A 26,169-nucleotide genomic window follows, 5' to 3' on the forward strand; every position below is an offset into this window, starting at 1 on the left:
AACCTTCCGAGGAGAGCGGCCAGCCTGGGGCACCGGCCCGCGCCCCGCCCGCCGTCGGCGCCGGCCCAGACGCCCCCGCGCGCGCCGGCCTCCGCGGAGCGGGCGCGCGCTCCCCCGCCGCACTTTCGTCGCGCTCGCGGCGCCTCGGGAAAAATCCGAAACGAAGCCACGCTCCCTGAGAGCCGCGCCCGGGGTCGGGGCGGCGCCTCTGAGCGCGAAACCGAGGGCCCGACTATTTTCCAGCGGCCCCGACGGCCCCGCCGCGTGGCGAATCTGCCGCCGCGGCGACCGGAAGTGCGGTTCCGCCGCCGGAAGTCGCGCGTCCTCCATTTTGTGGCCTGCCATGGCGGCGGAGCTGAGGTTGCGGCCGCGGTGCGGCGCCTTTGACTGAGGGGGTAGGCCAGGAGAGGCTTCGGGGACGTCGCGCGGCCCAGCGGAGGACCGGCCCGGACGCCGGGGACGCTGTCATGTACGGCGCGGGCGGGGGCCGCGCCAAGCCGGAGAGGAAGGGCGGCGCGAAGGAGGAGGCCGGGCCCGGCGGCGCCGGCGGTGCGGGCAGCCGAGTGGAGCTGCTGGTTTTTGGCTATGCCTGCAAGCTGTTCCGGGACGACGAGCGGGCCCTGGCCCAGGAACAGGGACAGCACCTCATCCCCTGGATGGGGGACCACAAGCTCCTCATCGACAGGTCGGTTCCGCCCCCCACCCGCCGACCCTCCCCTCCCTCGCCCGCTTGATTTCGCCCGATGTTGACTAGATGGCCAGGACCACTGAAGGGGTTTGGTGGGGCCGGGGGCGCGGGGCCTCCCCGCCCCACGTGCGCCGGCGCTCGGGGAGGGGACGGTGAAACCCGCCCTAAGGCTCCGGCCGGAGCCGGCGCCGCGCCCGTCGCCGGAGGGATCGTCTGCGCCCGCAGCCCTCGACCCCGCGGGGGAAGCCGCCCAGGCCCCCCGTGCGGGAGGCAGCCCAGGAGCGCGCTTTTGTTCCTCCGAAGCGCCGCGCGCTGAGGCTTGGGCGCCTCTTGGGGACCCTGTGAGCTAGCCTGAGCCTGGCAGGACTTTTGACGCCCCCAGCGGGCAGCCCCTCCCCGGGATAACCCGACCCTTTGACAGACTTGAGGTAGCGGGTGAAGTTGGAAGCCGGTCTGCCGCCGGGCGGACCCTGACCTTGCTCTTAAGGGGTAGTGTTCCTAGGGCCGGTTTCACCGTCTCCTAAAACCGAAGGGTGGAGCTGGGCTCCCCACTTGCCCCTTTTCAAATCACACCCACTTGCGGTCATCACCCCCAGGTGTTGTGCGACTGTGGGCGGAGGGGCCGGGATGGGGTGTTTCTGAAGGTGTCTGATTTGAAAAGGATGGCATAGCATTACATGATGTCGGTTGTTTGTGCCCCCCTCTCTCGCCTTTTCGGTCCTTCTTTCCTTTCCCCCTCCTCACTGGGCTTTGGGTTTTTTTGTTTTTGTTTTGCTGGTTGGGCAACGCTTCCTCTGGGGCCGGGACTGAAAGGCTAACTGTGACCAGCCATTAATCTGTGGAATAGTCTCTCCAGTGAAGGAAGCCCATCATCCGAGACGATTAGAACTGGATTCTGCAGAGCCCTGGAACATGACTGTAGGGATGACCTCTGAGCTGGCCAGAATGGACACATTAATGACCAAATAGGCCTTTTCCATCCCTGACGTTTCTGCTTGGAGGTAGCCCTAGGAAGCAAGAACTGGAGAAGGGAGGGTTGCAGATCAGCTCAGCTCTGGGTCTGCTGGCTCCACGTGCTGCTCAGACGTCCTGTGCCTTTGAACTGCGCTCACATGGAATGACGTTGCCGGGTTATCCGGCTTGCTTTCCAGGGTGTCACCTGTGACTTGTGTTGTTGCGGTTGGGTGAGCTCTGCTGAAGTCTCAGCTCTTTACGCAGGCTCGCCACCGTCCTGTACATGCCGTGAGCTAGGTCTCCCAGAACTGGTGGGGAGCAGACACTGCACATGCGCATGGATAATACTCTAAAATGATAGTTACGTTTGTAAGTTAAGGAGGTTTACGTCAAAGTAAAACTAATTTTAAACTTTAATAAAATGCAATCATTTGGGTTCCCTGGAATTTTTGGCTTTTTTTTTTTATCCCCGTCAGCGCCCTTTTCCCCTGCTCATTTGGTCTCCATCACAGAAGCCAGCATCAGTGAAGTAGGCAGACTTTTGTTTGTCGCTCTCTATTTGTTTCTGCAACCCCGAATCAGTGCTTTAAGTCAAAATTACCAGCCGACTCACTCATCATCTGACTGTGCATTGACTGCATCTTCCTCAGTCTTTCATGTTAAAAGCATAGCAGAAAGTGCTGTTCTTATTCTCGAGTGGGTAAAGTGCCCATGGGTCCATGCAAGAGAAACATGACCTGTCTCCTGTCACTTCCTGGGATAGCAAGAGTGGAAGTGCTGACCCGCGTCTAGTGGCTTTGCCGGTTTCCAGTGAACCTCCTTAAACTGCACGTATATGTCACTGTTCCTTTGTGTGTCTCTCTACCACGTAACCCAGCACTTCTTTCCTCAGCCAGTGGCTAGGGGCGAGCCTAGCCAAGATTTTACCTCCAATGGACGCAAGTTTCTTTGATGAAGATTTCTCCTGAGAGTTCGGGACTAGCAGAAAGAAGCGAGGAAATTTCGACCGTTTGGTTCTTACGGATAGGTATTTATGTATTCAGTTTGTGTGAATGTAAGCTATGTAAGATATTTAACTTTTCAGAAAGAAAATGATTTTTTTTTTTTTTTTTGCAAGTGGTATTGAATGGTTGAGCAAACCATAGACGGTGAGAGCGGCTAGTGAAGTGGGCCACTCGTGCCTTAAAGGGTTGTCTGCCTTTAGTCATAAGTCTTACCATTGCTCTAGAAGGGAGTTTACGCTTTGTTAAGATAACTTGAGCTTAAAAGTAGGCGAGATTTGACTAGCCGAGTTAAATATAAATCTGAGAGGAGTTTTACCTTTCTTTTAATACTTTTACCTCGTTGTTTTGATTGGTAAGTATGTACCTAGAGTGCCACACGCCACCAGCCTAGGCGGTGACTTCCGTCTGCTGACCAGCGTGTTCGCATTACAGATACGATGGGCGTGGTCACCTGCATGACCTCTCTGCGTACGACGCCGAGTACGCCACTTGGAACAGAGACTACCAGCTGTCTGAAGAGGAGGCGCGGGTAGAGGCGCTGTGTGATGAAGAGAGGTATTTAGCCTTGCATACGGACTTGCTTGAGGAGGAGGCAAGGCAAGGTACTGCTCAAGAAAGACTTACTTCAGACACAACTTTTTAAAATTTTAAGTATTTAAAAATTTACTCCCATTCATTTTTTTTATACTCACTCTTTCTGATATTATCTTGACAGTACCCAGTGGATTGGAAAAACAGGCGTCTTTGCGTTCTGAGAGGACCTCAGGATAGTTTATATATAGAGCCACAAAGAACTGTCCCAGCTTTTGAGGGCAGACTGGGATTTGAAAAAACAAAAACCAAACCAAACTCTTTAACTGTTCTCCTTTAACAGTATCGTATGAACCACATTGATGTTCTTGTCTTTGCCCTAACCATCTTTAATACAGTTCTTAATCCCAACATTCCCTCAGCAGGAAGAAGCGTGCACAGAGATGTGTGTTCTGCTGTCTGGGTAAACGTGTGTGGGCAGAGGCGCAGATTGGTTGATAGGTAGAGAGTGCGTTTTTAGAAATGGTCTTGCCTCAAAACGAGGTTGGAAAGGAGCGTTGTGTGCTTTGTGGTAGCCATCCCTTTAGAAATGTGTAAGTTTCCTCAGTGGACTCCCAGTTTTGCTAACTGAAGTCGTGTTTTTATTCAAGAGGAAGAGTATAAGCGATTGAGCGAGGCGCTGGCAGAGGACGGGAGCTACAGCGCCGTGGGCTTCACGTACGGCAGCGACTATTACGACCCGTCGGAGCCGACGGAGGAGGAGGAGCCTTCAAAGCAGAGAGGTGGGCGCCTGCCGGCGAGTGCGCCGCCTTGGGGGATGAAGCCGAGAGTTACTAGACACCTGACGCTCGCCGTGCTGTGCCGGCTTCCGGACCCAAGTGTCTTGCAGAGGGGTTTTATTTTATTTATTTTTTACTTTTTACTTTTTTGGCGTGTCTGGGGATGGAACCCAGGGGGCATTCAACCTCCGAGCTACTGCCCCGCCCTATTTTTTATTCTTTATTTTGAAACCGGGTCTCACTGAGTTGCAGAGGGCCTCACTAAGTAGCTGAGGCTGTCTGTGAACCACGATCCTCCGGTCTCAGCCTCCCGAATGCTGGGATGATGAGCGTGCGCCCCCACGCCCGGCTTGCAGAGGTTTTAAAGTGCTGGAAATCTTGCAGGTTCAAGAAGTAAGTGCTCATTTTGCCAGTCTTGGTGGCACACACCCGAAATCCTAGCTCGCAGGGAGGCTGAAGCAGGAGGATCACAAGTTTGAGGCCAGCCTGAGCAACTAGCAAGACTCTGTCCTAAAAAATAAGGGGAGAGGGAGGCCAGAGATGTAACTCAGTGGTAGAAGACCCCTGGGTTCAATACCCAGTACCATAAAAAACAAAGAAGGAAGGGAGGCAGGAATAAGCACCCGTTTGTTTTTCCAGAATAGGTTATCTTCTTTAGGATTCTAGACCGTTCTGGTTTTGTTGTCTTGTCCCTGGACGGTGTATATTATTTATGCTTTAAATCCATAGCTTTGTTTTTTCTTTTTGTGGTACTAGGGATTGAACCCCGGGTCCTTCTGCCACTGAACTACATTCTTAGCCCTTTTCTCTTTCTTATTGTGGGGGTGGGGGTGGGATTGTGGTGCTAGGGATTGAACCTAGGGGCATTCTACCTCCGAGCTATACCTTCAACAGGATTTTTTATTCTTTATTTTGAAAGAGAGTCTCACTAAGTTGCAGAGGGCCTCACTAAGTAGCTGAGGCTGGCTGCAAGCCGGATCCTCCTGTCTCAGCCTCCCAAGTATTAGGATGACTAGTGTGTGCCACCACACCTGGCTAAATCCATGGCGTATTGTATCAGAACAAAGATACACGTACATTCTATCACCAGTTCACAAGTGAAGATTTGAAATACATAGAGGTCATGTGTCTGTCTCAAGATGTCAGCAGTAATCTTTAGAAAGCTCATCATCACATCGTCTTCCCGATGCTCTAGACGAGGCCTGGGCACACCAGGCCAAGGCCCAGCCGCCAGGCACACGCGGGCACGGTTTGCTGGAGCACAGCAGGGCCCTTGGCGCGGCTGCTGGGGGCCAGCGTCTCGCAGGCAGTGTTCTCTTCCTGCCCTAGATTTGGGTCGTGGCATCAGTGGTTAGTGGCCAGTTGGCTGTAAACTTGGTTACAGAGCTGAGTTTGTGACTTGGTGTGCTTTCTCTTAGCATGAAGTCTTCTCTGTATGTTACGATGTTACTCTGTTCTTTCTAACATCATGTTCTCAGACCTCTGCCTTATGTGCTGATTAACTTGTTAATGGATTTTGGGCTCATTAGAAACTTACACTTGACGTGTGTGTGTGTGTGTGTGTGTGTGTGTGTGTGTGTTATTAAGAGATTGAACCCATGGTGTTCTACCTCTGAGCTCCCGCTCTTTTAATTTTGTATTTTGAAGCAGGCTGTCACTCCATTTCTGTGGCTGGTCTCAAACCTGCAATCTGCCTGTTCCAGCCTCCCAAGTACTGTATCACCAAGTGTACACCACCACGCCCGTCTACAGCTTGACTTTTGTTTAGTTGCACTGATACAAATAAAACACCTTTCTTCTGACGGTCAAATTCAGTTTGAAATTTTTTCTTTTTAACACTGGGACTCAAACCCAGGTCACTGTACCACTGAGTAACATCTCCGCCCTTGTTTTATTTTGAGACAAGGCCTCAGAGTTTCTGAGGCCTTGGACCTGCACTCATCCTGCTTCAGTCTACCCAGGAGCTGGGACTACAAGCATGCCCATCACACTCAGCTTATCACATTATTTTAAAGTAAAATTAAGCTGGGCATGGTGGCACACACCTATAATTCTAGTACTTGGGAGACTGTGATAGAAGGATCGCAGGCTTGAGGACAGCCTCAGCAAATAGTGAGACTTTCATCAACCTAGTGAGATCCTTTTACAAAATAAAATAGGGCTGGGATGTAACTCAGAGGTAGAAATCCCCGGGGCTCAATCCCCAGTACCACAAAAATCAATAAATTGATAGGCTAATTAACTTTTTAAATCATCCACATGTCAGTATTTCTTCGTTTTGGGATTGTTGGTTTCAGCAGTTTTCAGTGCTCAAAGCCTCCGGTGCAGCTGACGGCGTGTGAGCTGCAGCCTCGCGCCTCCTCTCCTTCCTGTAGCACCGTGCTCAGTACACGGCACAGTTTTCTTCACTATATAGCCATTATTTTAATAAGAAAAGGTTATTTGGATCTGAGTTTGTTGCACTGGTCTTTATTTTATGCTTCTAACCCGGGTTTTCTATAAATTGAGGCACGTTAAGAGTAGAAAAAAATCCATGTAACCTATCTATCCCAAGCAGCCCTTTCAGTTAGAGTGCCTTTAAGCTGTTGGGAGCAGTTTAGCATTAAGGGAAGACTATTTGAGTAAATGGAGTTTTCATTACTCATTTGCTTTAGGAAAATAGTAAAAAAAAAAAAAAAAAAAAAAAAAAAAAAATGTTTGTAAACATATATCCCTGGCCTCGTTCCCAAGGAAGTTTTGTTTGCAAAAGCTTAAGTTGTTACTTGGCATTCTGCCAGTAGAAGAATCTCTGAAACGATTCCAGTACCTTCCAGTTCCGCTCTGTGATCTGGTCGCTGGGGCTGAACAACAGGGCCGCTCGTCCCAGGGTGCCCTTAGCGGCTGGGCTCTGCCTCCCTCGCCCTGCCTTAGCCGAGAGCAGGTGCACACAGAGGCTGTTCAGCATCTCCTGAGTTTGGAATCACCTGCGTCTCATCAAACTAGAATCCCCAGTTGTTGTGTACAGTGAAGCCCGCCCAGATTCCTTGAGTATAAGGATTTGTTTCTACAGTGTCACTGTTCAGAATAAAAACTGAATAGGGTGGAATCTTCTAAGATACTGTTTTTTTTAAGTTTTAGGCTGATTTTTATACGTTTTTCTATGCTAATTGGTAATCACCTGAGTTGTTGGGATGTATTTGGGTCCCTTAGAATTCAGAATGCTGGTACGTTGTGTAGCACAAAGCAGACAGATGTTTATTAAATGAGTCATTATTAACAAATTGGAATAGAATTTATATGGGAAAAGGTAGCTTGCTTAGGTGAAGAAGGCTTGAGTGTGTGTGTGTGTGAGTGTGAGGATTGAGAAACCCAAGGGCATTCTACCTCTGAGCTACACCCCCAGTCCTACTTCATGTTTTACTTTGAAACAAAGTCTCGCTAAGTTGTTGAGGGTTTTGCTGATTTTCTGGGGCTGGCTAAAAGCCCATGATCCTCCTGTCTCAGCCTGCCAAGTACTAGGATTACAGGCGTGTGCCATCACACCTGTCTGTTGGCCAATTTTGAAATTGTATTTAGAAGTAGTAACAAAGGAACTGGGGAAAGCTCCCCGCCGCTCTTCCCCCGGGTGGTGTTTCCTGCTGGTGGGCACCTTCTTCCCTAGTCACTGTTCTCAAGTTTGTAATTTTCTTTTTACAGAAAAAACTGAGGCTGAAAGTTTGGAGGAGAATGAAGAGCCTTTCATCGCCCCTGCCGGGCTGCACGTCCCCTCTGATGTGGAGCTGGTACGTGTCCTTGGTCACGGGCGCTCGGCGCCCTTACCACCACTCATTCTCACGCTCTTGCTCTGCTGTTGGGCGCACACTCTAGAGTTACTTGTGAGCTGATAGGGCAGAGGCTCGCTCCCCACAGAGGCAGCAGACACACCTGGCTCGCTGGTCAGCGGGGCCCGGGAGGCCCAGGCTGGACCACAGAGCGCTACTCAGGACAGGCGCCCAGGAGTGCCCTCAGCACACTGCCTCTCGCCACTTGCCTGCCGTGCTTTTGTGGTTACCTGACGTGTCATGTATGTTGTGGGGGCAGTTTCCTCTGCCACGATTAGTCCCTGCAGCTGAGGGGGAAGGCGTGGTGGAGTTGTGTTGTGGAGCGCCCTGTGGCCGAGTCGGGCTCAGCCTCGATCTCCCCCAGGATTCCAGCACAGGAGATCTTTTCTTTCTGAACATATGTCATAGGATTTTTACATTCTCGGCCCTGCGCTGAGCTGCTTTCTCTGTGTTTCCTCCTCGTGTACTGCTCGCTGCCTAACGCTATGGCACGGCGTCTACACACACACACTCACACACACACACACACCGCCATGAGATGGTTTAAAGTCAAATGGCAGGCTGGAACTCAGGCTTTCCGTCTTGGCTCTTCTGCCTGCTTGAGTCACTGGGCTTTTGGGGATTTTATACGTGCATTAGGATATTTAAAACGTCTCTGTTGCCGGGCGTGGTGGCGCAGGCTTGTAATCCCCGCGCTTGGGAGGCAGAGACAGGAGGATCGCGCAGGTTCGAAGCCAGCTGCGCGCGCTGGCTTAGGAGATCCTGTTTCCAAATTAAAATGTAAAAATAGGTCTGGGAGTGTAGCCCGGAGGTAGAAGGGCTTCCAGGAACCCCAGTACCACCCAAAAAAAAAAAAAAGTCTCTGTTGCTTGTACACATCGGGAGTATTCATGCTCAGCAGCGGGCTTTCCTTGGTGCGCTCCTGGCTGGCTGCAGTGCCACAGACGGGCGCCCAGCTCCTGAATCACTAGGGAGTGGTAGACGCCGCACCACTCCGGAGTCCACACGGCTTCCGGCTCACTGCTGCCGCCGCCACCCTACCACAGCACACTGCGCCTTCTTCCTGCCCTTTATTATGTGGCCAGAAGGGGCGGAAAGCAGCCCTTCCCTTCTCCCCGTCCCACCTACATGTCCTCTCCCTCATTCCTTTTTTTTTTTTTTTTTTTTTTTGCGGGTCTGGGGGTGGAACCCAGGGGCATTCGACCTCCGAGCTACACCCCCCCTGCCCTATTTTTTATTCGTTATTTTGAAACCGGGTCGCACTGAGTCGCTGAGGGTCTCACTAAGTAGCTGAGGCTGGGCGCGGACCGCGATCCTCCGGTCTTAGCCTCCCAAATGCTGGGATGACAGGCGTGCCCACCACGCCCGGCTCCCTCAGGGTTTGCCTCGTGTAGTTGCTACTTACGGTGGCTTCTCCGTTTCCAACCATTGGTCATTGTGCTATGGCTAAGACTGGAAGTATGTGAAACTCGGTATTCCAAGACTTACATTAATAAATGTTTGCTGTGTTGGCATAGGTGGTATGCTTTAGTGTTCCGGAATATACTATCCATTCTACACAAGCGGCCATCAAAGTTAAGCCTTACAAATCCACGTTTTGCTTAAGGTTGAATATGTGGAGTTTTATTTATTTATGATACAAAATAACCTTTTTAAGTGTGTGCAAATAGAAGGCAGAGGTACAATGGAATTTTGTTGCTTTAGTTTCTACCAAAATACTGAATGGTGCTTTCTTGGCCAAAGTAAGCCTCGCTCAGCTGCCTCAGAGTCTGCCGGCACCAAGAGCATTGGCCAGCCACCCAGCAGAGGGCAGGAGCCTTGCTGTGTAGCCCCGCTCCGCTGTCCCCTGGGTGCCCTGACAAGGGGCGAGTGCACCCGGAGGAAGCCATGTTTGGGTGATGTGGCCCGCGCCTTCCCCTCCCGTTATGGCGGCGTCATAATGTGTGGGAGACAGGCGGCTGCGGTGGTGGGCAGGCAGGTGTGAGCCACCGCAGGGAAGGCTGGGCGGTGCTGTCTCTAAACCACCTGTTGAGCCAGAACCTTTAGGAAGTCACGGGCAGTGGGGCGGGGCGTCTCCTCCACTGAGCTACCACAGACCCGCGCAGCCCCTGCCCGCCCAGACTTGAGCGCTTTGGCATCTGGCGTCTTTATTTTTGGCTTTTTATGATGACGCCATGCGTGCGCTCTTTGGCTTATGGCCAGCAGGGCCCGTTCTTCCTCCGTTTGTGCCATTGTGCACCATCCTGTGACCCACAGGGTGCATTTAGTCATCTGTCCCCTTCCCAGGGACCCAGGCACCTGTCTGCCCGCCTGCCTTCCTCTCCTGTGCCCCTGCCTGGCCGTGCCTGCTGTGCTGTGCAGGAGCAGCTAGGCTAGCAGGTGGGGTCTGCTACTCGGCCCCCTTCCCATCCGCCTCCTCGCCCTCCCGAGATGCTGCGGGTGGCACAGATGGCGTTCTGAGCCCAGAGGGATGTGCTCGAGCCACATGTCATGTCCTGAGCCCAGAGAGATGTGCTCGAGCCGCACGTCATGTCTGCCCAGTGCCCAGGTCCTGTGCACCTGCCTCTCCCCAGCACAGGCTGTGGTGGTGCCCAGAGGTCCTGCGAGCCAGCGGGCTGTTCCTGTATTTCTGGGGAGGCCTCTAAGGACCAAGGGAAAGGGGAAGCAGCTTGACCTCTAGTTGCTGTTGTGTAACGTCTCAGTCTCTTAGGTTAAAAATAACGAGCAGTAAGCACTTACTGCCACGTGCTCCTTGCCGTGCGCTGTGCAAAGTGCTTCTGGCTTGTTTCTCACTTCGTGCTTACAGTGACTCTGAGGCCGGTAGAGTTGTTGCCCATGTTCTAGCTGAGAATCACGTAGAGATCAGATGTTGCACTGTGCCAGCAGGTAGGGTTGGGCCTGGGTCCAGCCAGGTGGCCGCTCCTCCGTCACCCCTGGGCACTGTGGTGCGCATGGGCCCGCGGGCTGCCCTTCCCGCTGTGAGGACTGAGGAGCCTGCCCTCGTGGAGCGCGGTCCCTCAGGAGCCCCCGGCGGTGTGCTGCTGGCCTCCGCGCGCCTCTTCTTGTGGCCGCGGAGCTTCAAAGCGTACCTTGGAAGGCCTTTGCCGCTCCCATGAGATTGAAAACCTTTTCTGTGCTTCCTGCTATTGGGGTTTTGTTTTCCCATTTGAGTTGTCTTTTCCCTCTGATGGAGGAGGAGGCCTCCCCGGCTGCACCTGGGGTCCCCACTGAGGTCCCGACTTTCTTACTGTGCCACCTGCCTCCCTGCCGCCCGCCTTCAGTCTCCTGGCACTGGGCTCCTGGCTTGGGGCCTCACCCCGGCCAGCATGTGCGGTGCACGCAGAGCCTGCTGACGGAGTGAGGAGCCCCCGTTCAGCCCTCCTGGCGGCCTGTGCACACCACGTTGGCTGCTTCCCCTTGTCCTGTTGCTCTGCGGCCTGGGGACCAAGCCCAGGGCCGTGGCTTGCCGAGCGCCCTCCACACTGAGCCGTATGATCAGGCCCTGCCAGCGGTGTCTTTAAGGTGTCCTTGAGATGTTCTAAGTGGAAGGATTTGTCTAAAGCCTGCATGATAAAAATGCAAAGAGTGGCTTTATTTTTATTTTGAAACAGGGTCTTGCTAGGTTGATGGGAATCTCACTACTTGCTAAGGCTGTCCTCAAACCTGCAATCCTCCTTCCTCAGCCTCCCACCTAGCCTCCCAGTAGGATTACAGGTGTGCGTCGCCACTCCCAACCTTGCACATTGCTTTTTAACCACTGCAGTCATGGCACCTGTCATTAATGGGCCTATTTCTAGACATTTGAGAGCAGCGGGTTGACTGGTCAATAGAGCCTGCTCTGGGTGAGATCATGTTTTCCTTTAAGGAATATTATTCTGAAGTGATCATTAGTTAACATGTTTATGAAGTATATAGTTTTTTAAAAAAAAATTTGTAGGCACGGATCTGTCTGTAATTGCTGTGTGTGGGAGTTTGAGACAGGAGAATCACAGGTTTAAGGCCAGCCTCAGAAACTTAGCAAGACTCTGTCTCAAAAATATTTTTAAAAGGGGGAGAGAGAAAACACCAAGTGTTGCTTGGAGGTAGAACGCCCAGCGCCCTGGGTTCGATCTTCAGTACCAAAAAAAAAAGAACCTGTTTAACCAAAGCCAATGAAAATGCGCGTCAGAGTCCATTTTTTAATGCATAATGGGCCTTTGACATGGATTTGAAGCTGGGCGTGGTGGCACGCACTTGTAATCTCAGCATTTGGGAAGCTGAGACAGGAAGATCGAGGTTTGCAGGCCGCCTCAGCTACTTAGGCCCTGCAACTCAGTGAAACCCTGTTTCAAAATAAAGAATAAAAAATAGGGTTGGGGTATAGCTCAGAGGTAGACTGACCCTGGGTTCCATCCCTAGTGCCACCAAAAAAAAAAAGAAAGAAAGAAAATGGACTTGAATTTAGCCAGAGATCTAAATAACTTAATTAGCCAGGCTTTGTAATTAGCACACCTGTAATTCCGGTACTTGGGAGGCTGAGACAAAAGAATCTCAGGTTCAAGACCAGTATCAGCAACTTAACAAGACTCTTAGCAACCAAGTGAGACCCTGTTTCAAAATAAAATAATCTAGTTTATCTTATTGTAAAGTAAAAAGAGAGAGAGAGAGAGAGAGAGAGAGAGAGAGACACTTCATATGAGACTGCAGCGCTACTTACACTGGCAGTTTTAAAACCCTTTTCCCAGTTCATAGTCATGATGATCGCTGCCTAAACTAATTACAAAAACAGAAAAACTTACAGCCAAAAAGCTAGTTCAGTTAACTCAGATCTGTAATTCAAGTGCATTGACCACTAGAAATAAACGATGCAGGAGTGAAATCTAAAAAATAATAATATAACAGCAACAAAAAAGACTGGTTGTATAGCTCAGAGGTAGAATCCTCTGGCTTCAGTCCTCAGTGCCATAAATAAATAACTTTAATTATAGGCATTCATCCTTCTTAAGTGTGAAGGACATTATTAATGCAGAAATTAAATTTGAAAATTAAGCCATTTCTATTTTATGAAGGGTGAAGCTCTAAAATTACAGTAAGCGTCTTGAATTCTTAGCCACTTGTTGTTAATGAGAATAATTTACAGCTTATTTCCATATAATTTCCTAGCGTTTGTGTCTTTGCTGATACGAAAAGCGTCTTAGACTTGTGGCTTACAGCTTTTGGCCTGGCAGGGTGTGTGTGCGTGTGTGAGCTGGCTGTGGCGGGCGGGCACCGAGTGGGAGGTGGGCAGGTGGGGCCGCAGCCTGGCCTCCCATGGCCGCCTCTGACCGCCGGACATGCCGGGCGCAGCAGGCCGGCGCTGCCTCTTACTGAGTCGTGCGGCAAGAGGCGAGGGCGAGCTGGTGACGCGAGCCTGTGTGCTTCCGCAGCCACCGACCGCCAAGATGCACGCCATCATCGAACGCACGGCCAGCTTCGTGTGCAAGCAGGGGGCGCAGTTTGAGATCATGCTGAAGGCCAAGCAGGCGCGCAACTCCCAGTTCGACTTCTTGCGCTTCGACCACTACCTCAACCCCTACTACAAATTCATCCAGAAAGCGATGAAGGAGGGGCGCTACACAGCGCTGGCGGACAGCAGGAGCGAGGAGAAGAAGAGTACGTATGCCTGCCTGCCGCAGCAAGCGGCCTGGGGTGGGGGTGGGGTGCCTCCTCAACCTGCCGGCACCCGTGTACAGATGCTTAACATCTGCTTAAGCGTTGATGCCACCCAAGTGGCGCGTCTGGGTTGGACGGGTTTCCTCTCATTTCACCTTCTTAACATGTGGTAGAGAACAGTGGGTTTCGTACTCTGTCAGTTATCTACCAGCTTGGATGCTCACACCAGCGTTCAGCACAGTGACGTTAAATCGTGCACTCCACCGAGATGGATCTGGTTCACTTCGCCTGGATCATCTGCTGCAGCTGTTGTTTTTTATGTCTCTATTTAGAATTCTTTTGATGACGTGCGGGTGTCGTCTTTCATTGACACTTGTTCTCTTCAGCTGAAACGGGTCTTGAGTCAGTCCTATAAGATTCCCCCAGAGCTGGGCAAGCCCGGCCTGAGCCTGACTGGCCAGCAGCGCCTCCTCCGCAGATGTCCGTCCTTCCAGCACTTTTGTCTTTCCTTTTTTTGTTGTTGTTGTTTTTGTTTTTGTTTTTGTTTTTTGAACCCAGGGACACTCTGTCTCCAAGCTACACCCCCAGCCCCGTTTTTATTCTTTATTTTGAAACAGGGTTTCACTAAGTACCTGAGGCTGGCCTCAAACCTGCGATTTTCCTGTCTCTGCCTCTTGAGTACTAGGGATTAAGGGATTACAGGTGTGTGCCACCACATCCAGCCTGTTCTTTTTAAAAAAATTTCTGATGCTGTTAGTTTACTTTGATAAATCAGTAAGATTTTCACTTCTTTCTTATTATTAGTGAAAACAGATGCTTTTATAGTGCCCCCAGACTAGTCAGTGCCAGAGAGCGGTGGCAGTGCCAAGGCTTGTGTTCCTTTCTCTCTGGTTCTTAACAACTGGGGTGACCACAGGGATTCTTCCACAGGTGTGGACAGGCAGCCAAGAAACGACCATTGGTGGTTCTGCCCTTGTCTGCTTCTGAGTTTTTGCATGACCTCTTATTTGTGCTACTTTTCCTACAGTACACCAAAATCTTGTGTGAAGCTGTCCTTGAACCTTCAATCTTCCTGTCTCGGCCTCCCAGTAGGGATCATAGGCATGCGCTACGTCACCCAGGCTAATTCTTATTTTAGTTGTATGTATTTACAGAGTACAGTGTGATACCTTGTACATGTACATACAGGTGCAACAAAATCTTGAAATGTGATTTCGGTTTCAGAGCCAGGGGCAAACTCTGACAATGAAGATGAGGATGAGGAGGAAGACGGGAACTACCTGCATCCGTCTCTCTTCGCCTCCAAGAAGAGCAGCCGCCTTGAGGAGTTGATGAAGGTCTCTGTCTCGAGGTTGGCTGTGCGCTCTGCGCTGTGGCAGGATTGCTGCTAATTCCATTTGGAAAACCGAGCCTGGTGCTCCGGCACTCGTGGTTGGAACGTGGCACCGGGGTGTTTCCTGCGCGCTTGTGTTCTGTTTAGTGGCAAAGAACGTGCTTCCTTCATTTCCTGCAAATCTATGTTATCGTTCCAACAAACAAGTTGTTTCTCTTTTTTTTTTTTTTTTTTTTTTTTGGTGGGTCTGGGGTGGACCCAGGGCCATTCTACCTCCGAGCTCCACCCGTGCCACAGACACATTTTCTTTCTTAATTGGAAATGGTTTCTTGCTAAGTTTCTGAGAGCCTCGCTGCTTCAGCTGCCCAGGTACTGCGATTACAGATGTGGGCCAGCACAGCCAGCTCAGACAGCTGTCCTCATTCTGGCCTGCCTTCATCCCCACGAGGGCGCCCTGGCACGAGGCGCACTCTGCAGCAGTCTGCCTTTGGGAGGTAGAACAAATCGGTGGGATCTCAGCTTCTGGTTTTCCACAGTCTTGCAGTGTGGCTGATCTGGGGGGAATGAGTCTCGATTGATTGGCCGCTAAGAGCTGTTGATTAGACATCAGAAGCCCCTCTAAGGAGGGGCTGGAGCTTGGCCCTTAAACCTTTGCTAGGGTAGGTGGTCGTCACACTCTCTCCTTCCTACTTAGTCATGGTCAGAGCCGTCTTCTCACTCGGTGCCTCTGCGGCCTTCCCATCCACGTGCCAGCCAGGCCAGCTGCTTAGCCCCAAGATCTGACAAGATTGGGCACAGTCAGGATGGGCGTGGGCCGCAGTGAGTTGGGGCCTCCGAGGTCTGGGCTGTGGGGTGCCAGCCTGAACCGCAGGAGGGGCTAGGAGGCACTCGGGCAGGAGCAAGAGAGATGGCAGGCTGGCGGCCACTCGGGGAGTTAGGAAGACAGAGTTTCAGAGGTGAGACGAGGCTGCCAGGGGAAGTGTCCAGTGCCGCGGGGTGGGTCCAGTGGTACCCACTCACGTCAGCAGGCATGCACATTCCCTCCCCACGCCCTCACCACTGCTACATTGAGTCTCATGTGACTCCGCCAGAGAACTGGCAGCTTCCACAGCACGTGCACACACACGGGCATGTGTGCTCCGGAGGCTTCCCTAAGGCATGCCCACTGCGGTAAAGTTGGATTGCGTCTTTTTGCAACTGAGGAAATTTGTCTCATTCACAGCACAAAAATGCTGAAGCAGTGTGTCTTCTCTGTCCCCAGCCCTTGAAGGTGGTGGACCCAGACCACCCCCTGGCAGCCCTGGTCCGCAAGGCGCAGGCTGATAGCTCTGCTCCCGCCCCACAAGCCGCAGATGGCGCACCTGTGCAGCCCTCCCAAGTGGAGTACACGGCAGACTGTGAGTACGCACCGCGTGTTCGTCTGACCCGCAGGGGCATTGCTAGCGTGTGAGCGAGGCCGTCCAGCCCCCTGTGCTGGTGCTGTGAGGGCGGCGCCCAGAGATCCTCCTGTGTGTGCTGATGGCAGGACAGCTGTTCCGCCCACTGTCAACGCTGGCGCCCCTCCAGAGACCTCCCCAAGCCACACTGCCTTCTTTAACTCTGAACTGACAGCGGTGTCCCGGGGCTTCTCTACATGCAGCAGAGGCTGGGAAGTGGGACTGGGGCATGGTGCTGCCCTAATAAAACCAAGGCTCTGCAGGAGCAGCGCGGTGTGGGCTTGCAGGCTTGGGAGACATTCAGCTCTTAGGAGAAGCAGGAAGGTGGGTGCTGGCTAGACACTCCCATGGTTCTTTCTTTAAAAAGACACACAGTAACCTGGCATGGTGGTGCGTATCTGTGATGTCAGTACTTGGGAAGCTGAGATGGCAGGATTGCAGGTTCGAAGCCAGCACATGGAACTTAGCAAGATTCTGTTTCAGAATAAAAGATAAAATAGGGCTGAGGTTATAGCTCAAAGGTAGAGCATCACCCCTGGGTTCATTCCCCAGGATCCTACCCACACACACTCAGCACAACTTGGCATTTGAGTATGGCATCACTTGGTATATTAGCACAGGATTGGTTTTAGGACCTGTGGCAGATACCAAAACCTGCGTGTGCTCAAATCCCGTCCTTCTGTAGACTTTAAGACCATCTCTCTGGGGCCTTTCAGACCTAATACAGTAAGTGCTGCGGGAACAGTTGTCAGTTGTACCGTCCCACCCAAGGCTGGTTGGATTCTTGGACGTGGAGCCCGAGCACACGCACACCATGCACGGCACCCGGCGACTGCTCTCCCTTTTCCTGTGCACTGGGATGGAGCTGGGCCCTGCGGGCTCTGGGCGAGCGCGCCCCCCTGAGCTTGTTCCAGCCCTGGGCCTCTTGCTGGTGGCTGTTCTGTCATCTGTTTAGTGGCTTGAGCACTGTTAAGTCAAGGTGAGTCTGGAGCTCTTATGGGGTCAGTGAGTGTTTGGCCAAGGTCTCGTTCTGACGGCCACATGGAGAGGCTGCTTTGAGGAGAGGAGGCCCCGTGGCCCAGCGGGCCACTTCAGCTGGCTGGACAGGCTCCTGGAAAGCCGAAGCTGCTCTCGCACTCCCTAGAACTGGCACACGCTGGCTGTCATCCCACTGTGCTAGGCTCCCGTGCTTAGGGGTGAAAGTCACTCACAGCGCCCTTGCTGCACACCCCGGGAAGCCCCGCGTTGGAGCGCGGCACGCCTCCTTCAGCCATGCAGCGGGCTCGGGCACGCCTCAGAGGTCTCACGCTGCAGGACTGCGCTCACTTCAAGTCCCCAGGAGGCTCCCGACGGCAGGCAGCCAGGCAGCGCTCCGGCGACGTTCTGGAGCACGCTAGTGCTCAGCCCCGCAGTGCAGCATTCGGGATGGATCCGTGTGCGTGGGCTGCCCCGCCAGCCCACCTTGAGTTTGCTTAAGTTGAACGCACATGCACGTGTGTCCGCGAGATCCCAGCAAGCCACCGTGCAGCTCTGCAGAGAGCAGTAGCAGTCGGTGAGCCTGCCTCGTGTCACTGGAGGTTGGCGGGGCGGCGTGTGCACACCCTGGCGGCGGGCAGACTGAGCGGCGGCTCTGTGACACCACTCCCACAGCACGGTGGGAGGTGGCCCAAGCAGACTCAGACTGCACAGCGAGCCCGAGGGCTGGCCTGCAAGTGCAGCCAGCCTCCGTGTCTGGTCTGGCAGGAGCACCAGTCCTCCATCTGAAGCCCCACCCTGCATAGCAAGAGCATCAAGACTGCAGGAATGAGCGCTGAGTTGTCAGGAACTTTGGGAGGGGCGTGGACCTGGCGTTGGGCGTAAGGGCTAGGACACACTTCCACATGAGCTCTGGGTCAGAGCCCCGAGAGCGACATTCCCGGGCTCACACCACCTGCCTGCCCAGGATCCAGGAAGGCCACTGAGCGGAGGGGTAGCCTCACTGCGGCCTCCTAGCAGCCCGGAGGAGCTATAGCTGGGTCTGACTCCCAGTGAAACCTACAGGAGCCAGGAAACACCTGTGCTGGGGTCCACGGGCTCCGCAGGGCCCCTCTGAAAGCCCTGGTGTCCTCAGACAGGGGCAGCCTTGGCACACCGCCCAGCTCCGGCTCTGCTGAGTGCCCGCTCGGCCTCACCACCATGTGTGGTCTCCCAGCACGTTCGTGCCACCAGCCTGCGGTCCTGTGAGCTCAGAGTCCGCGCCTCCCATGGCCTTGCTGCTCGCTGCCCGCACGCTGTGTGGTGCCCAACTGAAGAAGCCAGGGTCCTCTGATGGGCTGAGGGCCAGGACTGACCACCGTGTGACATTTACGAGCACCTCTTTATGCGTGCAGTTCAAGGAGGGGATGGACTTGGGTTCAGTTCCCTCTGCTAGTTCATCTGTGTAATGGTGATTGGGTTGCCTTTTTGTGTGTGTGTGTGGTACTGGGGTTCCTGAAAACCCTTCTAACTCCGGGCTACACTTCCAGACACCTATTTTTTATATTTTTATTTGGAAACAGGGTCTCTTAAGCCAGCAAGGCTGGCTTTGAACCTGCGCAGTTCTCCTGCCTCTGCCTTACAAGCGTGCGCCACCACGCCCAGCAGGTTGCCTAAATATTAACAGTGCTGTCTCAACTATGTTTAGAGACAGCCAACTGGAGAGAACTGCAGAAATATTACTCAGTGCAAAGACACCTCAGAAATGACACTGGTTGTGTGCCCACACCCAGCGTACTTTACTTTTCATTATTTCTAAGTCTTCATGAGTGTGCACTGCTGCTGAAAGTGTTGATAGACCGAGTCTGATATCTGAAACACTCTGCAGATGCGCACAGGAAACCTGTGCCTTAGTCTCTGTTCCTGTCAGGCCAGGTCTGCAGTTCCCCGGGGTCCTCGGGGAGGGCAGTCCAGACAGGAGCAGAGAGGACCGCAGCACGGGGAAGCTGTGCAGAAAGAGGCCCACGCGAGCCTCCCCTGTGCCGCTGCACGGGCCCTCTTGGGAGAGGAAGGACACTTTGGCTGGAGAGGGGCCATCTGCTTGGTTTGTCATTTATTTATGGTACTGGGGTTGAACCCCAGGCCATTCTAACTGAGCTATACCCTCAGACCTACTTTTTATTTTTTATTTTGAAACGGCCTTACTAAGTAGCTGAGGCTAGCCGCCAACACGCAATCTTCCTGTCTCAGCCTCCCTAGTAGTGGGATTGTAAGCAGGTGCCATCATGCAGGGCTCAGAACCATACAGCAGTCAACACTGTCAGTTAATCGAAAAAAGCAAGGCTGGGTGCAGTGCTGCACAACTGTAGTCTCAGTGCTTGGGAGGAGGATCACAGGTTCAAGGCCAGCCTCAGCAACTTAAAATTCAGTTTCAGAATAAAAATTAAGAGCTGGAGGCATATCACAGAAATAGAATGCCCCTGGGCTTCCATTTCTAGTACCAAAAAAAGGGGGGGGGGGCAAACCTTAAGCAGGAAGCAGTGTCTTTAACATGCAGGCAGCCTTTGCAGACGGGATGGGCCGGTCAGGGCAGTCAGAGCACCAGCTGCGGTGCACATGGCGCAGGGAGGCTGTGGCCGGGGCTTCCAGGATTCACCTCGTACCACGTGGCCACTGGCCTCCACCCAGCCCGGGTGTGGGTGCGGGTGCAGGTACAGGTGGAGGGAGAACTCTGTGTTCTGGGTCCTAGGAGGAAACCAGTCTCTAGAATTTTGAAATTTTATTTCACATACCCAAATTTGGACATCTTCACGATAGAGATCAAATAAAGATGCAGATGGGAACTGCAGGGGGATAGCGCATGAAAGCTGTCAGCAGAGTAGAGAAGGCTGGCGGGCACCCTGAATCATCGGGGGATGGGTTTGCAGGCAATGTGGAGGGTGAGCCCGCAACGCAAACCAGGCTTAGTGCGAACATGCCTTTGACCCAGGCCCTCTGCTTTAACTACAGGACACATTTACAAACACACAGTGTGTGTTACAAGAGTGTCCACTGGGGCCACGGCCAGGGTGTGCTGCTCTGGTCCCAGTGCCCAGAGGCTGAAGCAAGGAGAGTCATCAGTTCAAGGCCAGCCTGGGCAACTTAGCCAGAACCTGCCTCAAAAGAAGAAAATAGAAAGGACTGAGGGTGTGGTTCAGTAGTACAGCATCCACTTCGTTCAACCCCCAGGACCTCAAAGAATAAGTCAGTAAGTGGGATGGGATGTAGTGCCCTGGGTCAAACCCAGTACTGGGGACGAGTGCGGGAGGGGTCCATCTCAAGATTTTCAATAGTAGGAAAGACTGAGGCCGCTGTGCGTCCTCACAGCTCAGGCCGGGCCTCTGGGCTCCTCGCCCTCTCTGGGAAGCAGAGCACTGGAGGGAGCTCTGGGGCAGGAGAAGTCCCGAGCCGCTCCACCCCAGGAACGGACGCAGAAGCGGAGGGCGGGCGAGGGAGGCTTGCAGCTGCCCGCTGGCTTGCCAGCCTGCTTCTGCTGTAGTGGGACTTCCTGCAGACACGCAGATGGCGTGCTGCTTCTCGAGGGCAAACGCGTGTCCAGAGTTGGTTCTTGGCGCCCTGTGGGGTCAAGACCCTTGAGCCAGTGTGGGCGAGACCCCCGCCTCAGGGCCGCTGCACCCTGCCATCTGCCCCAAGCTCCTCGGGTGTACTCAGGCCTTCCTCGTCGTTAGTTTCTGCTGATAGAGGTTTTCCTAGACTTTGGCAGCCACAAAAGAAGAGCGTTTATTTTTATTTAAAAAGAACTTTCCTAGGAGCTCTTTAAATGTACATGTGTAAACTAACAGTGCTTTCATTGGTTTGCCTGATGAGACTGTTTCATGCTTTCCATTTTTTGTTATTACTTACTTGCCTTGTGCTAGTTAGCTATGAATCCTTTAGAAGAGCAAATAAAATTAATTATGCAGGAGGCAGTAATACTGAAATACTGTCCACTATTGCAGCCAACAGTGTTTTTTGTAATGTTATAATGTTTTATTTTAGAAATAAGCAAAATTAGGCCATTTCATGTATGGCTAGATTGGATTTCTTTTTCTTCTATCGCTATTTAGCAATAATTTTATTGTTAAGTCAAGAGAAGTAGAAGAAAGGAAAAACCCACGTTAGCCTTTGCAGCACTCGGGAGCGTCGTTAACGCAGGGCGCCTCAGGTGATGGGTTCACTGGCAAGGAAAGGAAGGAGCTTGCTGGTTGAGTGCAGACTGTCTAATGCATCCTGCCTGCCGGTGTGCGGTAGCACCTGCAGTACCAATAGCTGGGAGGCCGAGGTGGAAGATGGCAAGTAAGAGCCATCCCAGCGGGGCGCCGAGCGGGCAGTTAATGCACAAGTGCTCGGGCCGGGGGTGCACAGTCATGAGAGCAGTGGAATGTAAAGCTGGGCGTGGTGGCACAACATGCCAGTCCTTGGAAGGCCGAAAGCGAAGGGACACCTTCTGCAAGGAGTGAACTCTCGTCCGCCCAGCAAGGCCCTGTTTTGAAATAAAAGTAAAATAGGGCAAGGGTTATAGCTTGAAGGCAGAATGCCCCTGAGTTCAATCCTTAGTACCAGGAAAAAAATTAAAGAGTAATGGAATTTAAAGCCATTGAGCTCAGAAAAGCCCAGGGATGCAGGTGAGCCAGGCAGTTTGGAGCCCGAGGAGGAGGCTGAGAGGTGAGGTGGCCCTGGCTCCGGGGTGGGCACCGAGGGACTGCTTCCTCACTGCTGCCAGCGTGAGTGTGCAAGCGGGTGGGGCTGCCGCCCAGGCTCCTCTCAACTAGGCCGCATGGAGGTTGTCTTAAGAGGCTGTCCGCATGTCTCCCTTCACGGCACAGACATGGGTTGCTCGGCCCTCCTGACCTGGCCCATGAGCAGATGGCCCAGGCCACTCGCAAGAAGCCCATGGAGGTGAGCAGCCGGGAAGACGGCTGGGCAGGGACTCTGTCCTCGCCAGTGCCCAGGTCCCCTGCGTGCGGCACAGGGCAGTGCGGTCGCACGCTTCGCAAAAAACGGGCACTGGTTGGATTCTTCTCCTGGGTTCGTTTTGAGTAGATGTTTGCAGTACTCATAAAAGTATAGTTTTTAGAGTAAAATACCACCTTTAACTTTTTTGTGTGTGGGGTGTGCTGGCGATGGAACCCAGGGGCATTCTACCTCCGAACTACACCCCCAGCCTTATTTTTCTTCTTTATTTTGAAACAGGATCTCACTGAGTTGCAAAGGGCCTCACTAAGTGGCTGAGGCTGTCCACAAACTGCAATTCTCCTGTCTCAGCCTCCCGAATGCTGGAATGACAAGGTGCGCCACCAAGCCTGGCGACCTTTAACTTCCTTTAAGCCAGTCCTGGCCCGGCCTGGTAGCCGGCACCTGTGTTCCCAGTGCCTTGGGCAGCTGAGGTGGGAGGGTCCCTCGAGCCCCAGAGTTCAAGGCCGGGGCAACCTAGCAAGACCCCATCTCAAAAGAAGCCAGTCCTTCTTGAGAAGTCCAGGACACGGCACTCAAAACAGCAGCAAGGGAAGAGCGCAGCACCGTGAGTCTGTGCACGCCACCATGGCTACGACGGGACCTGGGTATGGCTTTCAGCCACCAGACCTCGTTTTGTGGAGGGAGCACGTGGGGAACAGTTACTGGGGGTTGAACCCACGGGCGTTCTACCTCTGCTACATCCCAGCCCTATTCTACTTTTATTTTAAAATGGGATCCCACGAGCTGGGCATGGTGGTGCAGGCTTACAAGCACACTACTTGGGAGGCTGAGACAAGGGGATTGCAGGTTTGTGGCCAGCCGCAGCAACTTAGGCCCTCTGCAACGCACTGAGAGCCTGTTTCAAAATCAGAAAATAAAATAGGCCTGGGGATGTAGCTCAGAGGTAGAATGCTCCTGAGTTCAATCCCCAGAACCACAAAAAAGAAAGAGAGAGGTCTTCCTAAGTTGCTGAGGGCCTAGCTAAACTGCTGAGACCTTTCTGTCTCAGCTTCCTAAGTACTGGGTTATAGGCAAGCACCGCCATGCCCAGCTTGCTTTCCTTCTGTTCTTTCCTTGGTGCTCAAACTTGGTGCTCAAACAGGCGCCCGTGCCCTGGGGCCAGCTGAGGGTCGAGGTAAAGAGTGAGTTGACAAGGACCCTGCCCGGCGCTCGGCAGCAGGGTGTTTGGGTAATGCTCTCGAGCAACTACTGCGCAAGCAGTCCTAATGTTGCAGGGACCTGCCACTCGCTGTGTGCACACGGCTCGCCTCCTGAGCCCACCGAGGCAGCAGAGGCCTCCAGAGATGAGGTGTCAGGGGCGGGCCTAAGGGCTGCGGGGCAGGCCCACGGCAGAGGACCGGCTGGCAGAGGAAGGACAACCTACGCTCCTTCCTGAGCTTCCCATCTCTGAGCTGCCGCAGTGGGGATCAGAGCAGTGGCTTGAGAGCAGTGTGAGGCATTCACACTTGCTGCGGCAAGGTGACCCGGCTGCCCTAGCATGGCGTGCATGGTGCAGAGCCTGCCCGTGTCTCTGTCCCTCTCTGGCTGTGGAAACCCTGGGGGTTTTCTTGTCCCGCCTTGCGCTCTGGCCAACGCCTGTGCCCGAGGGTCATCAGCTTGGGGCCGTCTTAGCGGGAACCAACCCAGGGTTGCTCCCTTGAGCCCTCGGGGCTTGGGTTTGTCTCCTCCGTCCTCGGAGTGGCACGAATCCGTACCTCGCGGGCACTTGTGAGCTGGGCGGCCCGGCAGGCGCCGGAAGCTCATTCAGATGACAGTGGGCGCACTCGTGACTTTGAGAACGAAGCTCATTTGAAAGCATTTCCTCACTCCTCTTCCATAAAGAATGCCTTAGGTTGAAGCTGCATAAGATATGGTTAGGAGAAACTTAATCACAACCCGCTTTGTCTTATGGCTTCAGATGTCCTCTTGTGGCTACCATTTAATGCACTTGGCTTCTTAGGCAGTGGCCTGGCCGGCATGGGCTGGGGTATTCTGTCCGTCCTGCTGAGGTGGACGGCTGGCCGCAGCTGCAGCCTTCTGGTTCACTCACGCTCCCAGAACACGAGTGGCAATGGGACGAGGGCCGCTCTGCCTCCCTGTGTGGTGGCTCAGGCTGCTTGGAGAGACATGAGTGACTGGGACACCTCGTCTATAGTCAGATCCATCTGAACCGTGGGGTCTCAGGGCACGGCACTGCCGCCCCGCCCCTCCCCTCCCCTCCCCTCCCGGTCACGGCGGTGGTCTGGTCACTGCTGTCTCCAGCGGTGGAGTGCATGGGGCTGCCGTGGAGCTCGCTGAGACCAGGACCGATTCTGGAGCGCTAGATGCTGCCCTTCGAAGCTGTGTCGTGGCTGGTGTGAAGCGTGGGCTAGACTGACAGCTTGGGAGCACGCGTGTGTACTTAATAAGAAGCGAGTCGCTGGTGGCTGAGAATGTGCCTACAGCGCCCGGGAATTACTCAGCCTTTCCAGCCTGAGACGGAACGGCTGTCAGCTGGCTGGCCCTGAGGATTTTAACGTACGGTGGTGTTCGCTGTGGCGCGTGTGGATGCTGGGAAAAGCCAGGGCAAAGCAACCACGGCCAGGGCGAGGCTCTGCCTGTTGCCCACAGTGTTACCATTGGAGAGTGGACCGTGTGGAAAGCAAGGGGGCCCTTTCATCGCAGCAGCTGCTTCCTTCCTCTAATGAAGAGGACAGTAAAGGTCTGTGTCCTGCTCATCTGCAGCAGGATTAGAAATGAGAGTGCTCAGCCACGTCACTGAACCTTTGGGGCTTGTGCCAGCTTTGAGCATTTTCCAAAAAGATGGCAGGTCAACGCTCAGGACGGGGTTATTGGCGCCGTGCGCCGCAGTCTGCAGGGTCTGCATTTGTGCAGAGTGAGTAGGCGGCTGCCACGCATCACCGTTGATGACTGGGGCCCGGCAGCAGCAGGTGGGCTGGGGAGTGGCTTGCAGTGCCGGGGGACAGGCACCCGCCCGGGCAGGATGCCTTCCACGGTGGACGGGTGAGTGAAATGTGGGAGACCTTGCGCATGCTCCTGCAAGGAAAAGCACCCAGAGCAGATGCCCCGGCCCCCGCGAGGCTTGAGAACACGGCTCGTCTAGGGAAGTTCCCATCCACGCCTCGCGTGCCACGCCCACGCACTTGTCCATGCGTGCTTTTCCTGCACCTGGCTGTCCTGCCTCTCATCGGCAGAGTGCAGGAGCAGGGTGGTGGGAGCTGGGCGAGGCCCTGCTGCCTTCAGTGATGGGGTCTCTTGCTGGCAGTGGGCCAGCCTGGCACAGCCTCTCATGCCTGAAACGGGCCTTTCCACAGCGCCCGTGGCCGCCATGTACTACAGCTACTACATGCTGCCCGACGGCGCCTACTGCCTGGCACCACCCCCGCCGGGAATCGACGTGGCCACCTACTACAGCACCCTTCCTGCTGGAGTGACCGTGTCCAGCTCCCCCGGGGTGGCGGCCACTGCCCCGCCGCCCCCAACCACGGCCGAAGCCAGCAGCGGGGCCACCGCTACCCCCACCACCACCACAAGGTGCGTGCATGCCCGCAGTGCCTGTCTGTCATGTGTCTGTGTCCACCAGCCTCCGTTATTTGAGTAGGACTGCTCAGATCCCCAGGTTACAGGCGGAGACAGGAGGATTGCAGATTTGAGCCAGCCTGGGCAGTTTAGCAAGACACAGTCTCAAAGTTCTAAAGAAGTTCGTAGCACTGAGTCTGCTGCCTTGAAACGGAGTTAACATAGCACACCACCCTACCTTAGGTCCTCTTGTGGACCTGTGCGGTGGATGGGCGGAGCCTGTGGGGAGGGCAGTCCCTGCAGAGCACGTAGGCAGAGTGTGGCCCAGCGCAGCCCCAGACAAAGCGTGCTCACTCTGTCTCCTGTCTCGCTTCAGTGGAGGCCCTGGGCAGAGTTGATAGACTGCAGACAGGACCACCTGCCTGATCAGGTGGGGGAGTGGGGTGGGGTCCGTGGCAACTGTTTCTTCTGTAACAGTCGGCATGAGCGTTGTGCTTGGAGGTTCCTAGGAGCTCGCTCCTGATCGGAGGGAAGTGCTAACTAGA

The 26,169-nt window shown here is 53.9% G+C and overlaps 1 protein-coding gene across 3 annotated transcripts in view; it reads left to right on the plus strand.

The window, feature by feature from the left end:
* Positions 1 to 467: 467 nt before the first annotated feature.
* The window catches only part of SFSWAP (splicing factor SWAP), a gene marked incomplete at both ends in the record, with an annotated part of 55,939 nt that continues 30,237 nt past the window's right edge, over positions 468 to 26,169 (plus strand). For all 3 annotated transcript variants that reach the window (XM_080717720.1, XM_080717721.1, XM_080717722.1), the window contains 8 exons: positions 468 to 685; positions 3,079 to 3,248; positions 3,828 to 3,959; positions 7,632 to 7,717; positions 13,162 to 13,387; positions 14,612 to 14,724; positions 15,982 to 16,117; positions 25,420 to 25,639. In XM_080717720.1, coding sequence (XP_080573846.1) covers positions 468 to 685; positions 3,079 to 3,248; positions 3,828 to 3,959; positions 7,632 to 7,717; positions 13,162 to 13,387; positions 14,612 to 14,724; positions 15,982 to 16,117; positions 25,420 to 25,639 — 1,301 coding nt within the window. The remainder of the gene's footprint in view (positions 686 to 3,078; positions 3,249 to 3,827; positions 3,960 to 7,631; positions 7,718 to 13,161; positions 13,388 to 14,611; positions 14,725 to 15,981; positions 16,118 to 25,419; positions 25,640 to 26,169) is intronic.

The sequence above is a fragment of the Muscardinus avellanarius genome (assembly GCF_963383645.1).
Source record: "Muscardinus avellanarius genome assembly, chromosome: 21".
NCBI lineage: Eukaryota > Metazoa > Chordata > Mammalia > Rodentia > Gliridae > Muscardinus > Muscardinus avellanarius.